This window comes from Enhydra lutris, unplaced genomic scaffold, assembly GCF_002288905.1.
Source record: "Enhydra lutris kenyoni isolate GAN:26980312 unplaced genomic scaffold, ASM228890v2 scaffoldscaffold9, whole genome shotgun sequence".
Taxonomy (NCBI): domain Eukaryota; kingdom Metazoa; phylum Chordata; class Mammalia; order Carnivora; family Mustelidae; genus Enhydra; species Enhydra lutris.
This window is the reverse complement of record NW_019154093.1, coordinates 13,586,968-13,608,515: the sequence shown is the minus strand read 5'-3', so window position 1 is coordinate 13,608,515 and position 21,548 is coordinate 13,586,968. Positions and strand designations below refer to the sequence as shown.

The 21,548-nt window shown below is 55.1% G+C and overlaps 1 protein-coding gene across 1 annotated transcript; it reads right to left on the bottom strand.

Moving 5' to 3' along the window:
* Window positions 1-397: 397 nt before the first annotated feature.
* On the bottom strand, window positions 398-20,052 carry LOC111143478 (tyrosine kinase with immunoglobulin like and EGF like domains 1). The gene is made up of 24 exons (XM_022497257.1): window positions 19,967-20,052; window positions 17,535-17,846; window positions 17,317-17,427; window positions 15,791-15,946; window positions 15,514-15,645; window positions 15,215-15,355; window positions 14,886-15,014; window positions 13,957-14,102; window positions 13,587-13,731; window positions 11,079-11,237; window positions 10,797-10,934; window positions 10,297-10,593; window positions 9,430-9,720; window positions 8,952-9,142; window positions 6,470-6,680; window positions 6,197-6,307; window positions 5,833-6,023; window positions 4,756-4,869; window positions 4,584-4,654; window positions 3,434-3,474; window positions 3,246-3,342; window positions 3,063-3,162; window positions 859-1,069; window positions 398-650 (listed from the first exon to the last, which is right to left on the bottom strand). Exons 1-23 carry the CDS (start codon window positions 20,022-20,024, stop codon window positions 998-1,000), a joined length of 3,414 nt encoding a protein of 1,137 aa, XP_022352965.1. The 5' UTR covers window positions 20,025-20,052; the 3' UTR covers window positions 398-650; window positions 859-997.
* Between the last annotated feature and the right edge of the window lie 1,496 nt (window positions 20,053-21,548).

Below are 21,548 nucleotides of genomic sequence, written 5' to 3'. Positions count from 1 at the left end.
GCAGGAGCTCAAGACAGGCCAGAATCTGTCTGGTGCTGAGGCGTCAGTCTGAGTGAGGTTAGGCTATTGCTGATCCTGGCATGGACTGTTTGGACAGAGCAGACCCCTGGACTGGCAGTTACACAGAGATGTAGGGGGAGCTGCTGGTGACCAGGGCTGGAGAGCAGGGAGGAGACCACGGGAAACTGGACGTCTCATAGGACAGGGAGGTAGGTGGTGGTGTCTGTGTAAAATGGGTCTTCCAGAACATCCCCGGCATGGAGAGCCAACCCCAACAGAGGGCTTGAGCTTACAACTGGATCACTGGGGACACTGTTTCTTTTCTTGGAAAATCCAGTCTCTCTTTGGTTCAACTTTTCCTTGGGATTGGCCGGCAGTGAAAGGAATACATTGGATAGAGCTTCTCATAACATTTATTTTTTTTGGATGAAAAAGCCAAAAGTGGGGAGTAGTGGGAATGTTAGTGGTGTGGGTGCTGGCTTGGGTGGAGGAGCTGAAGAGGGCTTGAGTGTGGGGAGTCGCAGAAGAGGGTACAAACCTGGAGCAGCTGAACTAGAAGGAGAAATGGGAAGAATCACTCTAGGAGTAGCTGCAGAAGGCGTGGGAGCTATGGCAAAGGGTGAGGACTCGAGTCCGCTAAGCCCACACCCCTGGATTCCCCCCCTTTTTTTTCTTTTAAGATTTTATTTATTTATTTGAGTGAGAGAGAGAGGAGGGGGGAGGAGCAGAGGAAGAGAGAGAAGCAGACTCCATGCAGAGCATGGAGCCTGATGTGAGGTTCGATCCCATGACCCTGAGATCACGACCTGAGCCGAAACCAAGAGTTGGATGCTCAACCAACAGAGCCACCCAGGTGGCCCGGATCCCCTCTCTTCTTAAGTTAAAAAAAAAAATTCCTCGAGGCAGCTCAGGCCAGAGGCCGCAAGGATCAGAAGGCACAGGTTGGAGAGTGGAGTTTGCTCTGGCCCGCAGAGCCTGGTTCTGGCATGACAGCCGCTCAGGCCTCCTCGGCTGTGGCGTCGATGCCCGCGTAAGTGAAGTTCTCAAACAGCGACATGTTCACATAGGCCTGGGGGACAGAAGAGGCTTTAATGCGGGCCGGGTCAGGGGGCGCCTCTGGCCTGGAGCTCCCTGGCTTCCAATATGGCAGCCGTACTTGAAAAGACACTGATTTAGACTCAAGATGGCCCCATGGCCAAGGACGGCCCTCTGCAGTGAGAACAGACCAAAACTGGGGGTTCAGGTGAGAGCCCACTGACATATTGTTAGACAGAAGGGTTTTTTCTTCTTTTAAAAAATTTTTCATTGAAGTGTAGTTGACATATATTATATTATTTTCAGGTGTACAACATAGCCATCTGACAGTCACCATCTGTCACCACACAAAGTTAGTATGGTATTAGTGACTATATTCCTTATGCTATTTTCATCCCTGGGATTTATTTATTGCGTAACTGGAAGTTTATACCTTTTGTACCTCTTAATCTTCACTGATTTTGCCCAAGTGTGGGGGCTTGGCAACCACTAGTTTGTTCTCTGGATTTATGAGTTTCTTTTTTTGTTGTTCATTTGTTTTGTTTTGTTTTTTTAGACTCCACATATAATTGAGATCATGTGGTATTTGTCTTTCTGTGACGTATTTCTTGGCATAGTACCCCCTGGATCCATCCATGTTGCTGTGAATGGCAAGACTGCATTCTCTTTGATGGCTGAGTAATATTCCATTGTACACACAACTGACCCTGAACAACATGGACTTGAACTGTATGGGTCCACTTACTCCAGATTTTTTTTCAATAAATGCCGTATAGTGGTGTAAATGTATTTTCTCCTCCTTATGACCTTCCTACTAACATTTTCTTTTCTCTAGCTTATTTTGGTGTAGGAACACAGTATATAGTACATACGCAAAATATGTGTTAGTTGACTGCTTATATTAGTGGTACGACTTCCAGTCAACAGTAGGCTCTTAGTAATTAAGTCTGGGGAGAGTCAAAAGTTATATGCAGGTTTTTGACTACCTAGGGGATTAGTTGCCCTTAACTCATCCATTGTTCAAGGGTCAGCCGTATATATCACATCTTTATCCAGTCATCTTAGTTTTTTTTTAATGCACCTGTCAGATGAATTGTTTGTTCATGCATTCATTCATTTATTCATCTACTAATTAAGCTATTTTTGATCATTTATCCATTTACATGGTGAGTTGATCATTCATTCATTTTCGTTCATTTGTTTAAAGATTTTAAGTAATCTCTACACCCAACATGGGGCTCGAACTCATCACCTCGAGATCAAGAGTTGCATGCTCTACCGACTGGGCGCCCCTGATCATTCCTTCATTTTTTTTTTTTTATAAACATATAATATATTTTTATCCCTAGGGGTACAGGTCTGTGAATCGCCAGGTTTACACACTTCACAGCACTCACCATAGCACATACCCTCCCCAATGTCCATAATCCCATCATTCCTTCATTCTTAAGACAGTTTATTAATTCCTACAGCTCCTTAGTCATTAATTCATATGAAGGACTCTTTTTGCTCTTGCTCATTTTGATATATTTCTTCCTTTATATTTACCTGATAATTCGTTTATTCACATGGTTATTAGGTTCAGTTATTTAATTATGTGTTGATTCATATGTTTATTATATCGTCCATCCACTAATTCTAGTCATTCATTCACTTACTCTTTCATTCATTCACCCATCCATCCATTTGGTTAGGGGACCATTCATGCATTGTCATTCTGGCTCTGTGTCTGGTGAAGAGAGGTGGCCCAGATGAGAGTGGGCTGATGGCCCCAGCAGAGGAAGACAGGTAAGCAGTATGGGACCTGGGACCCGGGGGAGCGATTTGTCGCTGGGGCCTCGGAAGAGTTAGGAGGGCCTAGTGTCCAACCCCTGGAGAGCTGGAAAGGGGGGCGGCACCCTGAGGCCCAGCTGTCCTGGCAGCCAGTGGTGGGGACAAGGACATGGAGGCTGCTTCTCTCTGGCTTCTATGAGAGGGTATCCCTGGAGCGTGCTGAGCTCTGTCCCCATCAGCCCCCGTCTCCTCACCTTCCTGGCTTCCAGCATCCGGCCCAGCTGCAGCGCAATCTGAGCAAAGGGGGGTCGCTCGTATGGACGGTCCCGCCAGCACTGACGCATCAGCTCGTACCTGCAGATGAGGCGTGGCTGAGAGGAGGGGTTGGGGCCAACCGGGCTGAGGGGGTCCCAGGGCTCCAGGCTGAGGACACTCACACTTCATCGTCACAGTTTCGAGGCTGTTCCATGCGGTAGCCCTGAGGTAGCTTCTCATAGAGCTCAGCACAGGTCATGCCGCAGTAAGGCGTGCCCCCTGCAGGAGGTGACAGCTCTCTTAGCCCAGGGAATGGGAAGGGGGGGGGGGGGGTCAGGAGAGGGTTGAGGTCTGGGGGTCTGGAACTCACCAAGGCTCACGATCTCCCAGAGGAGGACCCCAAAGGACCAACTGGAATGAGAAGGATGTGCTTAGTTCCCATCTAGGCCCAGGGGCCAGCTGTTTAGTGACTGCCTGCCCCACGGTGCGCCCCTCCCAGCCCCTGCATGGGGGCCACTCTGCAGGTGTCTGCCTTGGCCAGCTGTTGTCTCTGCTCCACTGAAATTCCTTCAGAGCTGCTCTCAGACTCAACGTCCGCACAGCTAACATTCTAATCACACACTCTGGGCCATACACGAATCAGCTAACATATACGTTCATGCATTTAACCCTCGCACCACCTACAGGTGCTACCATTATGCCCATTCTACAGATGGAAACACTGAGGTACTGACAGATTAGCTAGCTTGCCCAAGGTCACATGGCTCGTAAGTGCTGGAACCGGACTCAAGACCTGACAATCTGACTCCAGACCATTGCTCTTAACTACCTCTTATATTGTAGCAACCTCTAGGTGGGTGAGACCAGGATGGGAGTTCTAGTGGGGGGTGGGCATCTAGGGGGTTTGGGGGCAGAAGCAGGAAGTAGCTGGGTAGTGGTCAGAGAGGCGGTCCCTGTGGTGGACAGTGAACAAGGCAGGCCAGGCCAAAGGGCCAGGGACCAATGGGCAGAGCCAGAGCTGGATGGCCGGGCAGGCCAGGTTCCCTGGAAAGAGGAGCAGAAGGGAGGCCAATATGGTCATCTGGGTGTGAGGGGGTCTTGGCGGTCATGCTCTGGATAGGTTCCCGGTGGGGATGACTCTGCCCTTCAGAACGAAGGTGAGAACTTTCCTTGAGTGGTCTCTCCTTCCACCCAGGCATTGTCCTCCCATGTTCCTGAACCTCTCCAGTGTTAGATGAACCCAGCTCTAAAGTCCCCTAACACAATCCTACCACTGAAACACCTTCCAAGACAACGCCTCCTTCCAGCTCGCCCCCGACCTTCCCACTAAGATGCTGGGCATCGCCAAGATATACCCAAGATGTGCTTGTCTCATATCTGTGTCATGTGTGGAACAGACCCTGGTAATGCCCAAATTGTGCTTATACTACTCGAGACGTATCTAAGACATGTTTAGGTTTACGTCTGTATGCGTCTTTGGGGGACCAATTCCTCCTGCCCCTTCTGAGCCCCACACTCACACATCACTCTTGGTGGTATAGACGCTGTAGTTCAGAGACTCGATGGCCATCCAGCGCACGGGGAGACGCCCCTAGGGGAGAGTGGGTTTGAGGGGCTGGGTGAGGAGGAGGGGCCTGTGTCAGGGGTCCTGGAGGCCAGGCATGGAACCTGAGTGCAGAGACTGAGACATACCATGGTCTTCTTCACATAAACCTCCTCCCCCCGAGAAAGACCAAAGTCGGCAATCTTCGAGGCCAGGTTCTCTCCCACCAGCACGTTGCGGGCCGCGAGGTCCCTGTGGATGAACTGCAGGTGTGGTCAGAGGTCAGGGAAGACTGCGGATGGGCAACCCCAAGACTCCTGGGCCCATGAGGGATCTGACCTCACAGCTAGTCTTTGTGGGCCCCCTCCCTCCCTGTAACAGCCCCTTATCCTCCTTCCCAGCCAACCAGGTCTTATCCTGCCTCAGAAGAGTCATGCTGCTGGCTGTCCCTTCCTTCCTGGGATCCAGCCAGGGCCAAGCTCAGGCTGTGTGTCTCTTTCTGGGACAAGGATGGGCTTGTCCCTGGTGACCACACTGCCTCTTCACTTCTTCCATTCTCCCATCCTCCCATCCTCCTTTTCTCTCCCCTCTTCGATGCAAGTGGGGAAGGCCCTTCTCTTGCTTGAAGTGACCTTTCCCTGGAGTCCCGAGTCCCCCCCACAAGACCTTCCACCTTCCCCGGAAACCTCTCTTCACTAGCCCCTCCCTCTGCACAGGTTTTTACTTGTCTGCTTCAAGGACACCTAAAACTTCACCAACTTTAAAATGTCTCTCCTCAGTCTCGTGTTTTCCTCCTGCCACTGTCCTCTGCTTCCTTCCATTCAAGCGAGGTGTCCTCAGACTTGGGCTCAGGCCTCCACTCCCTGCCTTGCCCTCCATCCTGTCCTGGTGGGTCTCTCCCTCAGGGCCCCTCACAGGGTCCACTTCCTTGCCATGAGACTCTCCACCACTTTGTGGGGTGATGGCTCCCAGATTGTTGTCTCTGGCCTAGGCCCTTCTCCCAAGTTCTAGGCTGACATCTCTAACTGCCAGCTCAGCATCTCCAACAAGATGTCCCTCAGCTGCTTCCAATGCATCGCCTCCCCCAGCCCTGCTTCTCGGTTTGCACTATCCTGAATTCACCCAGGCCAGCAGCTCCCGGGTCTTGTCCTCCCCTGTCTTCCCTGCCCCGCCTGCTGCAGGGGGTCTCAGTGGTGGCACGCCTTCCTCCCCACACCCCCACACACCTGTTTCTCGCTCAGGTACTGCATGCCGTTGGCGGCGTCACTGGCAAAACGTAGCAGCTGCCGGGAGCTGAGGGTGGAGGCTGTGCCGTGCTCTCTGGCGAAGGCTGGGTCTGTCTCCAGGACCCGGCTCTTCCGCAGAAAGTCTAGCAGGTTCCCGTAGGGGGCATATTCGATAGCGATATACAGGTAACCTTGGAGGGAAAGAGCCAGGGACGGGGTGGGGGTTCCCAAGCTGGCAGCTGGCCAGCAGCAGGCCTCCAATGGTAGGAGAAGGGGGCAGGCTGCCGCTGTGTGTGTCGGGGTGGGGGGGGTGGCTGTCGATGGGGCTTGGGAAGAAGAGACAGGTGAGGACCTGGGGGCTTACCTCGGTTCTCACAAGCCCCCAAGAGGTTGATGATATTGGGGTGATGTCCCAATTTGCACAGAACTTCCAGTTCTCCCGCAAAGTCACGATGGTCATTTTCAGAGGCATACTCTGTGTAAAGAATCCAATATCACTTTAGTCAGAAATAGTTCTGGAGAAGAAGCATGGCTACTGAGGGCTGGGGACAGTTGCTGGAGGGGAGCCAGGTAGGGCCTGGAATCCATGGGACAAAGGTAGGAGTGGGCCTGGGGTCAGGGGTCACTCCGGGGGGACCTTTTAACATCTTGATGGCCGCGTTCATCTTGAGCCCATCCTTCTTGATCATGGCCCGGATGACCTGACCGAAGTTCCCCTCCCCGATGAGGTCCTCAAAGGTGATGTCTTCCCACTCCAGCACTGGGTAACTCAAGGGCTCAGGCTGTGGTTTGGGCCGCCGGGTTAGAGTCAAGGTGCCTGAGCTGAACTGCAGGATGGTTTCTTCGCCCTTCATAGGATGAGACAAGTGGGAAGGCAGTTGGTGCCGCAGATGTGGGGCCAGCAAGAGGTACAGACAGGCATTGAGGGATAGTTAGACAAATGGATAGAGACCCCCGCAGAGGGCACTCTGGCAGGCGGTCAGCCAGGAACAGATATGCAGACAGAGGACACACACTAAGACAGAATCACAAGAGATGAAGCCATCCGCAGGCCACTGGCTGGACAGAGGTCCAAGAAGAGAGATGTGAGGCCACAACCGAGGATCTGGTATAGGGGACTCTGGAAGAACAAGGAGTGGGTAAGGCCGCTAGAAGCCACGAAGACAGGACAGGAGTCAATGGAAAGAGAGTATCTCCAACATTTCAAACGGGAAAGAATTGAAATGAACTGTGATGGGAAGTGGCAAGCCTCCCATTACTGTGCCGATCTCACGACCAGGCTTTTTGGTCATCAATGATACTCTGGAGAGGATTCCAGCCTTGGGCAGCGGCGTAGGACACATTTATGGAGCACCTATCACATGTGAAACCCCAAGCTGGTGCGAGTAAGTGGAGGGGTTTTCTCTACAGTAGGGGAAGCAGAGATGACAACTGTCTATGGCTCTAAAACCACCCAGGAGCCGAAGATAGAAAGACCACCGCAAAGAGGAACATCCACTTCCCCTAACCACATAGGAGCTGGGCCACCTGGGCCAGGAGGATGGCAGGAAAGGGAAACAGCTGGATAGGACCCAGGGCGCCACCGACAAGAGACCTGGAAGAGGGTTAACACAGACCTGGGGGTGGGGCTCCCTCAGTGAGGGGCTAAGGACACGGGCACATGGATTCACAGGAAACATGGACAGCGGAGGGCACCGTACCTCAGGTGCATGCACAGCCATGTGCTCAGGGAGGGGCACATGCACAGGGACACATGCGAGCACACACGGGGGTTCCCACCAGCAGATGCGTACGTGCGCTCCTGCGTGGCGCATACGCACACCTTCATGCAGGCACACGAGGCAGGGGACGTCTGGACACGTATTAGAATTATGTCCGCGTTCAAGGCGATTTTCCCATTTCCTTCCCTCAACATCTGTCTCCATTACCCTGCCCCCACCTCAGCCCTGGCGGCTTTCTGTGCACACTGACCTCAGAGGGAGCAGCCTGGAACAAAGAAGCCAATTGACTCTCTGAAGGGAGGCATGGCCTAGACAATGACATTGGACACTAGGCTTTCTATCATAAGGATCAGCCCTTGAGAGAGAAGAGGGTTTTTGTTTTGTTTGTTGTTGTTTTTGTTTCTTTGAAATGCCAAAGCGTGGCTGTAAATATCAAGAGCCCAGGTGCAGAGGGAGGAGGGCCGGGGAAAGGGTCTGGATCACCTGAGACAGCACTGGGGAGGATCTCATGGGAAGAGGGCGGGTGGGAGAGAGATGGGAGGTGGGGACAAAAGGAGGGGTTGCTGGGTGCTGGGAGCGGAGCTGGCCCCCCTCCCCACTGGCGGTAGGGGCACAGACTACTGACTACAGAGAGCTCCGACAGCTTTTACAGCCAGGTATACAGCGAGGCCAAGGAGAGCAGAGGCCCTCCCCCATCCCCCATATAGGGACAGGGGAACCATGGGTCAGCACAGCTCTGGAGTGGCAGAAGCAGCCATAACGGGGCTTGCGACAAAGGGTGTAAGGGCCACAGAATACGCTGCCCTCCACAGGGTACAGGGAGCACCTCAGGGCTCTTAAGTCTCCCAGAGGAGGCCCTGGCCTTTGCAGAGATGAGGCCGGAGGAGGAACCCATAGTAGGAGTGGCCTGTGGCCAGGAGGCCACAGAAGGGCTGAGGGCATCAGCCACAGATGTGTGCTGGCTCCCACCGCCGGGAGGGTATGCCAGGGCAGAGGCCACCATGAAGCTCAGGTGTCCCACTGCCTGCCCCCCAAGCCCCGCCTCCCGTGTTGTCCGCATGCTACCTAGGCTTCCAGGACCTCCAGTAAGAAGTGAGAGAACCCTGAATTAACCATCGTGAAATATGGACACACGCAGTTAGTTTGAACAAGGAATATTAAATATTTCGCCACTAAAATAAACTGACTTATGAATTGAATTCAGTTCTAGAAAAACAAGGAAAATTATATCTTGCATCCATGAGCACAGTTGAGTGAAGTCCTACACCCGCGACCTAAACACCTAAACATGCGTATGCGCACACACTCCGGGGGTGGGGGGGGGGTACTGCGCATGAGCGGGCAGACTCAGGAGACGCGGGGTGCACGCATGCGCCCAGAGTGGGCACAGGGACTGACCGAGCCCGACTGGTAGGTGAAGGTGCGTCGGCGGTGCAGGCAGCTTCTGCGGATGCACACGAGCGTCAGGAGGGCCACCAGGATGGTGAGGCAGGTGGCTGACACGGAGCCCACTACGGCCAGTATCAGCTGCCGGTCCAGACCCTCTTCGGCTGCCTGGACCTCTTGGACCGGACCCTCACTCTGCAGCCCTGTACACAAGAGGCGGGCAGATGGCCGGGAGGGAGAGATCAGAGAGCCTAGTACCAGGAGGGACCAGGGGTGTCAGGCCTAAGGCCGGTGGTTCACTGGGGTGACGGGGTTTTACCAGCACTAGGACAACAGATGCAGGGAAGGGTCAGGGTTGCCAGGATCAGGATGGGTGTGACTTGTTGGGAGGGATCTCGGATGTCCTGGCTCCAAAGCTGGAGATCCAGTGCCAGGAGAGGGCATGGAGACCTACCCCGGGCCGGGAGCCCCCGTGGCCGTGCTCTCTCACCATTGCCCAGGGTGGACTCCTCTGCCACACTGCTCCAGTCTCCGGGACCCTGGATACTGGCCCGCACACGGAAGAGGTAACGTGTACTAGCATTAAGGCCATGGACAATGGTGCTTGTCTCCTCGGGCCTGTCCACATCCATCCACAGCGGGTCTCCTGAGCCCCCAGCCACCTGCACCTCCACGATGTACTTGGATATAGGCCCAGCCGAAGCCTCTGGGCGCTGCCATGTCAGCTGGATCTCAGAGTCTGAGAGGGCTTGGGCACGGAGGTGTCGTGGGGCTGGGGGCCCTGAGGAGATGGGGGTGGGAAGGCAGTGCTCAGACGGGAGCAGGGTATGTGGCTCTGGGGTGAGATCCACTCTAGCTGTGTTCCCTGCTCTGTGGACCCCCCAAACGCAAGCCAAGCCGCCAACCTTCCCCGTTCCCTTCTGGGCTCAGTTTTGCTCCCTTCACCCCAAAACTTCTGCTTTCCTTTGTTCTCCTTATGGGCCAGATCTTCCTGGCATCCCAGATCCTCCCAGCATGCTAGGTCTTCCCGTGCCCCATATCCTATGTTCGCCCAAATCCCATGTCTTCCTGGTACACCACATCCTCCCTAGGACCCTTGATCTCCATATGAACCCTGGCTTCCCTGTCTTTCCCTCATCCCGTATGCTCCTGGGGCCCCACCTCTCCCTGGCCACCAATATCAGCCGTCTCACGTCCTTCCTTCTGTCATGTCTGTCTGACGTCCTACTTCCCCCTTATGCCCATGTTTTCGACGCATCCTGTGTTCTCTCTGTGCCCATGCACTCTCCAGTAACTTCCTGTGTTCCATGTCCTCCCTCATCTGGAACCCATAACAACCTTTCTGGGTACAGCATACCGCTGGGGGGCAGGAGCACACGCGCAGGGGGCGAGGCAGGGCCCAGGAGGGTACAGTGGTAGAGCCGTACATCCAGCTGGTAGGGGGTGCCAGGCGTGAGTCCAGTCAGGAGAGCGGTGCGGGCCTGGGGGGACGAGACATTCTCCCGCCGCTCCTGTCCCCGTGTCCCATCCCACAGGCGCAGCAGGAAACCATCGCCCACCAGTGGCCCAGGCACCGAGGGTAAGGACCAGCTCACTCGCAACCGGTCAGGACCCTCCACGTGCCAGCCCTCCAGCCACGGCTGCAACGAGGGCTCTGGGGCCGGAGGTTGGGAGTCAGAACTGTTCAGTTGGTCCTTGGGGCTGTACAAGACAGTGATTTCCCCCAGGGGACAGGGTGGGACAACCTCCAGTGGGAAAGGCAGGGGGCCCCTGGCGTGGGGACAAGACAGGACAACCCCTGAGTGGATAGGACGGTAACCCATGGGGGGACACGAAGGGGTGACTCTCGCCTCTCACCAGGACAGTCTGTGGTCATGAGGGTGGGAGGCCCCCAGGCCCCCTCCCCTCCTTCCCCTGGCCGGCTCAGTTGTACGCGGACACTGTATCCTGTCTTCGGCCTCAGGTTCATTAAAGTCACATTCTCACTGGGGTCCACTGGGGGCAGCACACATCATTCAGCCCCCACCTCTTCCAGAAGCTGCCACCTCCCTCCTTTCATTCTGACCCAATATCCCTGTCCTGCCCCAGACCCCCTCCTGCCCCCAGCAGTGCCTCCGCCCACCCTGAGCCTCCGCTCACCCACAATGGCAGACCAGGCCATGGTGCTATCCTGGGGCCGGTAGTGCAGGCGGACAGAGGTGATGGGTCCGTCCCCGGAGAAGGAGACCAGTGGGGAGACCACGAGCTGGCGGCTCTGCTTGGCCAGGAGCCGAGGAGCAGTCACGGGCACTGGGGGCACTGCCAGGAGACCCCAAGTCAGGCAGGGTCCAGATAGCTTGCCCAGTCTTCGGAAAAATAAGAGGACTCTACTCTGGCCAGCAAAGATATCTAGGTCTTGGTTTGGATCTGGGGCCCCTCTGGGCTGGGAAGAGCCCAAGTTCAACCGATGGGCAGAAGGGCCAGCATCCAGTCAAGACAGCGTTCTGCCGCCTGGGCAGCCTGGGGCACAAGGATCCAGCAGCGAGGACATGAGAGAATCCCCAAAGCTGCTAAGTGTGGTCGGACGAGCCTAGCTGGATTTGGGGGAGGCAGTGTGGAGCACACAGAGGGGGCTGAGACCCCAGGCAGGGCAAGAGCTTGGTGTCAGCCTACTCTCTGTTCTCCCCCCACCATTTGTCACTCTCTTTGTTGGAGAAAAAAAAAGAAAGCCAGCCAGTGATGAACTATGGGCTTTACAATGGCTACTTCTCCCTTTCAGACAGCGCTCTGCCCGCCCGGGTGCTGAGGCTTGGAGATGTGTACCTGGCCTATGGCCAGGCCGTCAGCAGGAGGTACAACCAGGATTTGGAAGACGTGTTTGGCCAGGCCACCTAGAATCAGCCAGTTCTACCCCAAATGGCTTTTGGTTCCTGCCTGGCTTCCTCACTCCATGTTCATTGACCCTGTTCTGGCCTGAGCTTTTCTGCCCAGATTATCACGTCCGCACTATGACTGGTTCCTTTGCCTCTCCCAAACATTTATCAGACCGATTGTTCTAAGAAAGATGGATGCATGAACCAGTGGCTGGAAACAAGGGAGGGCAGGAGGCCCAGGCGGAGAAGGAAGAGTTGGGAGCTGGGGGTGGGGGGTGGGGAGGAATGGTGGGGTCAGCAGGTCATGAGGAGGGGAGAGCAAAGGTGGATATGGAGCCCTGGAGCCCCTGTGCCTCATGCTTACAGCGGGGCTTAGCTGTGCAGGGAGTGGCCAGATATAAAGTGGGCCCACACTTCCACTCGGACTTCAGAACCAGCCCCCCAGTGCTGGAGGTCCCACCAAATGGGTCTGGAGCTCTGGGGAGGGGTCTAGGCTGCAGATCAGGTCCTGGAGTTGCCAGAGAACAGCCAAAACCTTGGGAGAGGACATTTTGATAACAGTAACAATAGGGATGCCTGGGGGGCTCAGTCCGTTGAGAGTCTGACTCTAGGTTTCAGCTTAGGTCACGATCTCCGGGTCCTGGGATCGAGCTCTGCATTGGGCTCTGCGCTCAGCTCGGAGTCTGCTTCTCTCTCTCCCTCTGCCCCTCCCCCTGCTCGCTCGTTTCCTCTCTCTCGAATAAATACATTAAATCTTTAAAAAAATAATAGGAACAGTAAATGTCAACGTATACGGAACACACACCCTGCATCAGGCACCGGACTCAGTCCTCATATACATCATCTAAGCTCATTGCATTAAATGACTCATGACATGAAATAACGTAACTTCAGTGCATTAAACGCATCATCTGACTTGCTTCACAGCAACCCTCTCTGGTGAGTGCTGATATCCTCGCTGTCTGGGGAGAGAAATAAGCTGGGAGGGGCTAAGCAGCTTGCTTAAGCCAGGAATTGGTGGTGAGGATTTGAACCCAAATAGCCTGGAATGGGAAGCCTGGGGAGAAGAGACAGGCTAGATGCAGAGCCCGGGCCGCACTGATAGGTCCTGCTGGTGGGGCAGCTGCAAGTTGGTGGGAGGGGTGGAGAGAGGGCAGGGAAAGGAGAGAAAGAGGAAGAGGGGAGACGTCTGGGTTTCTGTGGGGGAGGCCAGCTGTCAGGAGCAGAGGGCAAGAGGAGTCAAGGCTTACAGGGCTGGCAAAGGTGAAGGGACAAGATCTTACCCAGCTCTGGGCCATCCTGGGCACTGGCAGCTCCCTCCCTACTTACCTCCTTAGTCAGTCTCCCTAATCACCACTGAGTTCCTCTGGCCGGCAGGCCACCCTCTGAGCTGAGGCGCCCCACATGCTCCCCTGTCCTGGCCCTGGGAGCCCTGAGGCGTGACCAGAGCAGGCAGCAGCATCCCAGAGGCAGAATTAAAGGCACGCCGTTTGCAGGGGTTGTGAGCAGGTAGAGAGGGCCAGCATGGCCAGAAAGGAGGCTGGGCAGGGCCAGAGGGTATGCTGTTTCTAAAGGATGGGATGTCCTTTCCAGATAGGACCGAGCTATGCTTCTGCCCTGACATGGGCCAGCCCAGACCTTTGGTGGATGACAAACCCTCTTCTTTGCTAGGTGCTGGGCTGGGAGTTCATGTGCCCTTGCCCTTCCTGCTACTATGCCCAGTCTGAGCAGCATCAGCCCACTGAGCACCACTCTGCCCACTGTCCATCCTCCATAGCCCCAGGACATCACTGACCTTTGACATCGACCCTGAAACGTCGGCTGTCTTGGCCACCAGATGTGGACACGCGGCACTCCCAGAGCCCACTGTCGCTAAGTGCCAAGCGGGGCACCTCGAACTCAGCTGTGGTCCTGTCTGGCTCCACAATGGCCTTGGTGGACTGAGAGAGACAGGGAAAAGGGACAGACCATAGAGAATAAACACGTGGCTGATATGGGGACTAATAAGGGGACAGAGGACCCCTGGTGGTTTCTCAACCATGAGATGACCCCATATGAGCCATAGTCAGGCCAGTGGGTAGAGCCTATGGAAAACCCTGAGGGGCAGGCATCTGAGGGACCACCTGTGAGGCCAGTGGGGTCAGGGTGGTTGGGGGGCTGCTGACCAGGAGGACCGTGCCGTCGGGCTTCCGGAGCTCCATGCTGCCCCGCACTGGGAACGGGTTCCCCGCGGCTGCACAGTTGATCCGTGGTGTAGTCTCTAAGTTGAACTCCACTTCTGAGGCCACATCCAGGATCTGGGGGATCCGGTCTAGGGAGAGAGAAAGGATACATCCTGGAGCTCCACGGGACAGACACTGACTACCATGTTGCCCCTTGTCCTGTATCATGCATCTCAGTGGAGGGGCCACCAATGGCTCAGTCGCTCAACCCTGGAAGCTGCAGAGTCCCAGACGCTCATGGCTGATCGGCCACAGAGTCTAGCTCCTGTGCTCCCAACCCGATGTCCTGTCTCGGCCAATACATGCCCCTCCCCAGCCTTATAGCCCCAACACTGGTTCAGGCCTCACTCATTTCTAGGCTCTGTTACAGACCCTCCAGCATCTCCCACCTCCACTCTCCACCCAGCTGCGTGGGTCCTCTCTCAAACACAAATTTGACTGCCTTCTGCCTCTTCAACAATTCCCTCTTGCCCCCAGCACACCTGCTGGTCTGCTGTTCAAAGTTCCTGAGGTTTGACTCTTCTGATCACTCCCCCAGCCTTCCTACTCCACTCTCATGGTACCCGACCCTGCGTCCCTCAACCCCTGGGCCTTTGCCAGTGCTCTTTCCCAGCCATCTCGCGCTCATCCTTCATACCCCATCTCAGATCTTGCCTCTTCCGCGAAGCCCTCCCTGAACCACTCAGATTGGCCAGGGGCCTCCTCTGGGCTCCCATCCATTCTGGGCTACTGCCCAGCCCTGCATAGGTGATGTGAGCTGGGCGGTGAGAAGGCCTCCTGAACCCTGAGCTCCCTGGGCGTAGAGTTTGGAGTCAGGGAGATGTGTCTGGTGAAGCCTGACTTGTTTTAAGCGATCTCAAACACCCTTGTACCTGACTTCTCACAGTGCATTCCATGCCAGCCAGAGGGACAGACACAGCCGCTGAAGCGGTCACATGTACCACCGTTCCGACACTGGCACTGGAGGCGGCAATCTGCCCCAAAGTGGCCAGGGGCACAGGCTGTGGATAGAGGGGTTGTGGTTAGAGGGACACAGGTCAGCGGCAGTGAGGGCAGAGCTGGGGCCTGGGTAATGCGAGGCTGGGTGAGCAGGGGGCTGTGGAGGTTCTGGTGTGGACAGTAGGGCCCAAGTGGAGGGTCCAGGTCCAGCCTGTGGCTGGCTGTCTGGGTCAGGGACTGCGGAGGGCAGGTCAGTCCATACCTTCCTGGCACTGGCTTCCTCTCCAGCCAGATCCACAAGAACAGCCATAGGGGTCTGGGAGGCAGAATGTGAGACCTCGGCAGCCCGATGTGCTGGGGCACTGCTCCTGGCAGCTCTGCCCAAAACGGCCCTCTCTACAGGCTAGAAATAGGGTGGGTGGGTATAGGGCCCACTGCTGGGCCTCAGGGTCCGGGCCCCACTTGGCATTCTCACCACCCACCAAGCTCCATCCTCTTGGTTCAAGAGTCTTCCCCAGCCAGGCAGCCTCTCCTGCCTAGGTCCTAGCTTCCCGTCCTTACCCTGCTCACAGCGGGTGCCAGTGAATCCAGGGGGGCACACACACTCGCCATCCTGATCATGGCAGACACCTCCGTGCAGGCAACCCGGGCACTCCTTGGTGCAGTCTGGTCCCCAGCGCCCTGCCCTACAGCCTGGAGGAACATGCTTTCAGCAACCGACCCTCACCAACTTAGCACTGCTGCTGAGGACTCGGGCAGCCCTGGGGGCCCACAGGAAGTGCCCACAGGGCTCCCAGCCTCCCATCCCACCCCCCCAGCTCTGCCCTCTGCTCCTAACCCCTCACGATGAGCCGGAAGAAGGCGCTGCCTAGGGGGCTGGTTTCCAGGTAGGTGGCACTGTAGATGCCACTCGCTGGTGGCTGCACATTTGGGAGCTGCATCAGGAACCGTCCATCCTGGGCCTCATGCCAGTCCAGGGTGTAGAAGTAGGATCCTGGGGGCAGAAGTGGGTCAAGGTCCTCAGCACCAGGTGAGAGCTGGTGCCCAGGTCGTATCAGTGTGCGCCCCATACAGTGACCAGAATGGGGGCAAGGCACCAGCCAGGGTCTGTCCCCAAGGCAGAAAGCTGGGATGCATCCTCTGTTCCACGCCCGACCAACACTCAGGAAGTCACCAGGTCCTGCTCAGTCTAGCTCCTTCGCATCTCCTAAAGCAGTCAGTTTTTTCTGTCCCGCTCATAACCACCATCACCACCATCCCACAGTCTTCCAGGCAGTATCCTCTGCCTCTGTTTCCCCTCCCTCCCTCCATCCCCCCACTCATCAGCCAGCAGGATTTTCCCCAACAGAAGCCTCACAGTTCCCCTTCTTGGACTCCTTCAGTTACCCACTCCTTGGCATATCCCTGCTTCGCCCTCTGGCCCCAGACCTCTCCACACCCTGCCCGATTCCTAACATTCCTGAGTTCTGGAAATGCTGGTTTCTCTTCTAGAAACACCACGGTATTTCAGCACTTCCTGCCTGTGCTCTCAGCCAATCCTCCTCCTGGAATGTCCTTTCCTCCTCCTTTGTGTGGCTAATTCCCATTCCTCCTCCTGGGCACAGTTCAGGGGTTATCTTCTTGGGGACTTCTCCCAGAAGCTTCTTCCTCCAGGACTTGCAGTCCCAAATACTAGGGTCCCTATCCGTGTCCCACCTCCTTTTGCCTCTTTGCCCAGGGCTGGATTGTAGGGAGTACAGGTCTATGTGACCCTTCACACCTCTCATCAGTTCAGGGGGCCTGGTGCTCAGGAGACAAACCCCTTGGGCTGGGGGAAGGGTCCTCCTTCCCTCAAGAACACAGGGCAACCAAAGGGCTATGGGTCTGAGGGCTGAGGCGGGAATCTCTGGGGCCACACAGAATAAGAGCTCCCTCCCATGGAGTAGCCAGAGGGTCTGATAGGGCCAGGGTGGGGGCAGGCCTGGGCTGAGTTACCCTTTCTCTTCTTCCCCATGGGGACTGCTGCTCCTTGCCAGAGGGGCTATGTGACAGCACCTGCTAACTCCCAGGGGAGTGCTAAAGGTGAGGGTTCAGCACAGTGCTGATTTGAGAGTAACAGGGAAGAAGGCGGCCTACCGCAAGGCTGCTAGTCCTCTGGGTATAGTAGGAGGACCGCGCAGGGCCAGAGAAGACATGGGTGCTAGTGCTTCCTGTGGACCTGACACACAGGCAGGTGGAGCGGGGAGGCAACAGGTGTATCAGAGTGAAGGCCGTGTGGGCGGCCAAAGCTGGGGGAGGCCAAGGGCAGGGAGGTGTTTGTTGAAGCGGAGGACCGTTGACCTGCCCAACCCGTCCGGAGACCCCTCGCACCGAGGCCCCTCTCACCGTTGCTCTTCCAGATGACATCTGTCTGCTTCTCCTTGCGCACACGTGCCACAAGCACGGCCGTGTCGCCTTTGTTCACCGTGTGTGTGACCTTGTCCGGGAGCAGGTGCGCTGCAGGGGCGGGTGGGTGGGGGATGGAGAGAGGAGGTCAGAGGTGCACGGCGGCAGCAGCGACAACGGCTCCCGTCTGCTCCCCGCCCCGCGCAGGCTGGACTCACCTCCGGGGCTGTTGTGCACATACAGGACGCGCGTGCGCCCCGCGCCGCCCACGCACGAGAAGACGCCCACGAGGTCGGAGGGCTGCGAGAAGCCGCGCAGCGTGACGCTGTGCGAGCCGTTGCGCAGCAGATGCGGGGGCTGCCCGGGCCGCGGCGAGCGCACGATGCGGTCGTCCTTCTCCAGCAGCAGCGGGGGTCCCCAGGCGTCGGCGCCCGCGCCGGGCCCGGCCTCCCCGGACACGCAGGTCAGGAAGAAGCGCTGGGGCTCGGTGAGCCGCAGGTCGGCCAGCAGCGTCAGGTCCACCGCGGCGCCTGGAGCCGGGACGCCAGTCCTCCTTCCGACGAGGTCCCCAGCCCGCCCCGCGCTCTCAGGCGTTTTCCTCCCCTCCCTTCCTGTCTCTTTCCCCGCCACACTGCACTGGCCCTTTCCCCCCAAGTCTCTTCGTCCTAAAAACAAAAACAAAGCCCTCTCTCTGGTCCCCTGGTGCCCCCCTTCTCCCGCCAGATGGCTTCCCTTTATAGCCTCAGAAAGAATGATGTATGCTCCCTGTCTCCGTTTCCTCACTGTTTAATACCCTGCCGGTCCCCTTGAGTCGCCACCTGTCTCACACTGCTCTGCAAAGGGGAGCCGCTCTCCAGGAGACCAAAATCGTCTTGGAGAAAGCCTTCCCTGCCGCTCCAGAAATCTAGACGGGCTTGCCGTCCTGGGATTTCCGGGGGAGGTGGGCTTTTGCAACCAGGTGGTTGTGGGGCAGAAAAGGAGGGACTCCCCTCCTTTTCTGCCCCTGCCCCTTAACTGGCAAGTAATTAGCTAGCTTTAGTGCCACTTAGCTCATCAATTAATACTCTTCAAAAGCCTACCACGAGTACATTGAAGTTGGCATTCGCTGACCGCCCACCATATGCCTGAGCACCTGCTTTCCAGTAGATGGTCACACCCCCCAGCGAAGTCGCTGTCTCTCCATTTACAGAGGAGGGCGAAAATAATTATTCTACAGGCTTCCTAGAGCAAGCTCATCTATTCCCCGGTTTTTATCATCATCTCTGAGTCAGCCTCTCAGCTTGGGTCTGCACTTCTATCAGTTTTCCCCAACCCTGCTCCTCTCTGGTGCTCCCTGACTCAACAGATGGTACTAACCACCTGAGACACAAACTTTGGAGTCCTCTCATGTTCCTACTTTCATGATAATTAATGTTTATTGGGGGTCAATTATATGGCAAGCACTTTAATTTTATCGCCCCAACAATCCTGGGTGGTGGGTGTTATTACTCTAGTTTTATAGCTGGTGGATGAAATCTCAGAGAGGTAACTTGCCCAAAGGCATATAATCAGTAACTGGCAGAGCCAGGTTGTCTGACTCTAAACTCTATACCTCTAAGGGTGTTGCTGGCTGCTGCCATCAGTCACAAAATTCTGCGGATTCCACATCCTCAAAGCCTCTTGACTGCACCCCCATCTCTAAGCCCACCCCGTTTAAACCCCACCTTTACTCACCTGGACCATCCCAACAGCTACACCCTCCTTTCCCAGCTCATCCTCCAGAGTGGCCTTCTAAGACCTTGTGATTCTCTGGTCTACAACCTCCCATTGGGCAATCCCCATTGCCCTCGGGATACAGAGCATGCTCTTGAGCCCTTCTTTGCTCATACTCTGCCTCTCCTGTTGAGTTCCCTCCAGGAACCTTCTCTCCCATGCCCTTCCTCACCTCTGAGACTTGCATCGACTGTTCTAACTGCCCAGAATGAAGGCCACTGTTCTTAGCAAAGTCTTTCTGGGTGCCTTTGTCATCTACTACCCCGAAGCAGAGTAGCTGACTCCTTCCTCCTCCGTGCTCTTCTGGAGCTACTTGTGTCTCCCTTTTATCCTTCACCCCATGTCCTGTGTCCCCAGCTACCACTCAGAGCTAGCCTTTGTGTTCTAATCCTCTTGGCCATCACTGAAGGAATCAGCTACCAATAACACAACAACTGGGCACTGGGCGCTCTGCATAAATTACTTCCTTTAAACCCCATAACAGCCATAGGAGATCAGCATCATAGAATCTATTACATAGATCTGGAGGCTGTCTGTTTTCAACCTGTGACCCATAGCACAGCTCCTAGAATATTGCTGGTGCTAGATAAATGTTTGTCAAATGAATAATTAAATGAATCCAGCACGCTGACTACATGAGCACCCTCTGAAAACTCCATAGGCTCCCATAGGCCCACTGTGCTTTACTGATCCTAAAATCCAACACAGTCAATGACTGTTCTACTCCCAGTGCCAGGCTGCCAGTGGTGTCTAGGGCCTGCCTGGGTTTTGGAGGCCTTGATCCCACTTTCTAGCTGATCGGGTGTCTGTAAGAGTGATGGCAGTGATCCTAAGGCTTCCTAGGGGGAAAATCAGGGCTTTGGGGGCTGGGGATGGGAGTGGCTTGGGGGAGACTTACCGACATGAGAAGCCAGAAAGATGACGGGGAGCAGCAAAGGAGGCCCCAGCCAGACCATACTCTGGAGGCTGACCAGGTCAGCCAGGACAAGCTAGGCCTCCGGTCAGTTAGTCTGGTTCTAGATGCTGGGCCTGTACTGTTTAGTGCGTGTTGGTGCTGGGAAGGAAGAGGAAATGAGGTGGCTTGGGTGGGAGGGGTAGCCGTGGAGGGGTGGGGTGGACCTATCCTGCTTCTACTCACCGAACAGCCCCCACCCCAGTCCGGCCCCCACAAAGCCAAGGATGGGTGTGGCCTGGAAGGCCCTGGAATGGGGTCACTTGAGGTGGGGGAGAGTTGTAAGGGCAGACCTAGGCACTATGGGACAGGTTTTCCCCTCTCCTCTCCTCCCTTTGGTCCTCTGCCTTGCCAACAGGCAGGAGGCAGGAGGCAGGAAAGGGAGGAAGCCAGTGGCTTCCGCCTATTGAGGAGGGACGGGGCTTTGGGGCGGTGGGAGGGGGGGAGGATATTGTTCTGGGGGCTCCCCTCCCCCCAGCACATACACACATACTCCCCTCCCCCCAGCACATACACACAATTCCTTATGTATGTGTCCCAGGACAGTTACACGGGTGTCCTAGAGAGCAGTTCACGTATGTAACAAGTGGACAAAGGAACACAAGAACTCACACTCGGGGCAAAAAGAAAAAAAAAAAGAACTTTGATTCTCTCTCGCATATGTAGGGGTGGACAGGTTTTCCCTTCCAGGTTCTTTGGCTGGTCTAGTAATTGAAAGGAGACAGATTAACAGGAAAAAACAAAAGTTAAATAGCATGTGTGTCTTCTGGAAGACACAGGAGTGAAGGGGTTCAGAACAAGTCATCCCGCAATATGCCTCTTTGGCATGAAGATTATTTTGAGCTAAAAATATTGAAAAACCCAGCAGATTCAGGAAAACTTTTTACCTCCCTTTCAACTGCCTAAATTTATATTGGAAAGGGTGCCTGTACCAGGAAGAGAGCTATTAGCAGAGATTCCTTTTTACCTAAGAAACTTAACTGCATAACAGGCCAACTTTTTTTTTTTAATTGGGTTATAATTAACACACAGTGTTATGTTAGTTTCAGATGCACAGCATAACGATTCAACAATTCTATACATTATTCAGTGCTCACCACGAGATGTGTAGACTATCCACCAAACAATTCTTATTATATCCTTGACTATAGTCCTTATGCTGTGCTTTTCATCTCATCTCTGTGACTTTTTAATTTTATAGCTGGAGGTTTATACCTCCTAATCCCCATTATCTATCTTACCCATCCCCTCTGGCAAATCACTAGTTTGTCCTCTGCATTTGAGTCTGGTTTTTGTTTGTTTTGTTTTTTAGGTTCCATATATTAGTGAAATTATTTGGTATATGTTTTTGTCCGACTTAGTTCAGTTAGCATAATGCCCTCTGGGTCCACCCATGTTGTTGCAAATGGCAAGGTCTCATTTTTTATGGCTGAGTAACATTCCATTTTATCCACATTTTGCTTATCTATTCATGTATTAATGAACACTTAGGTTGCTCCCATGCCTTGGGCGTTGTAAATAATGCTGC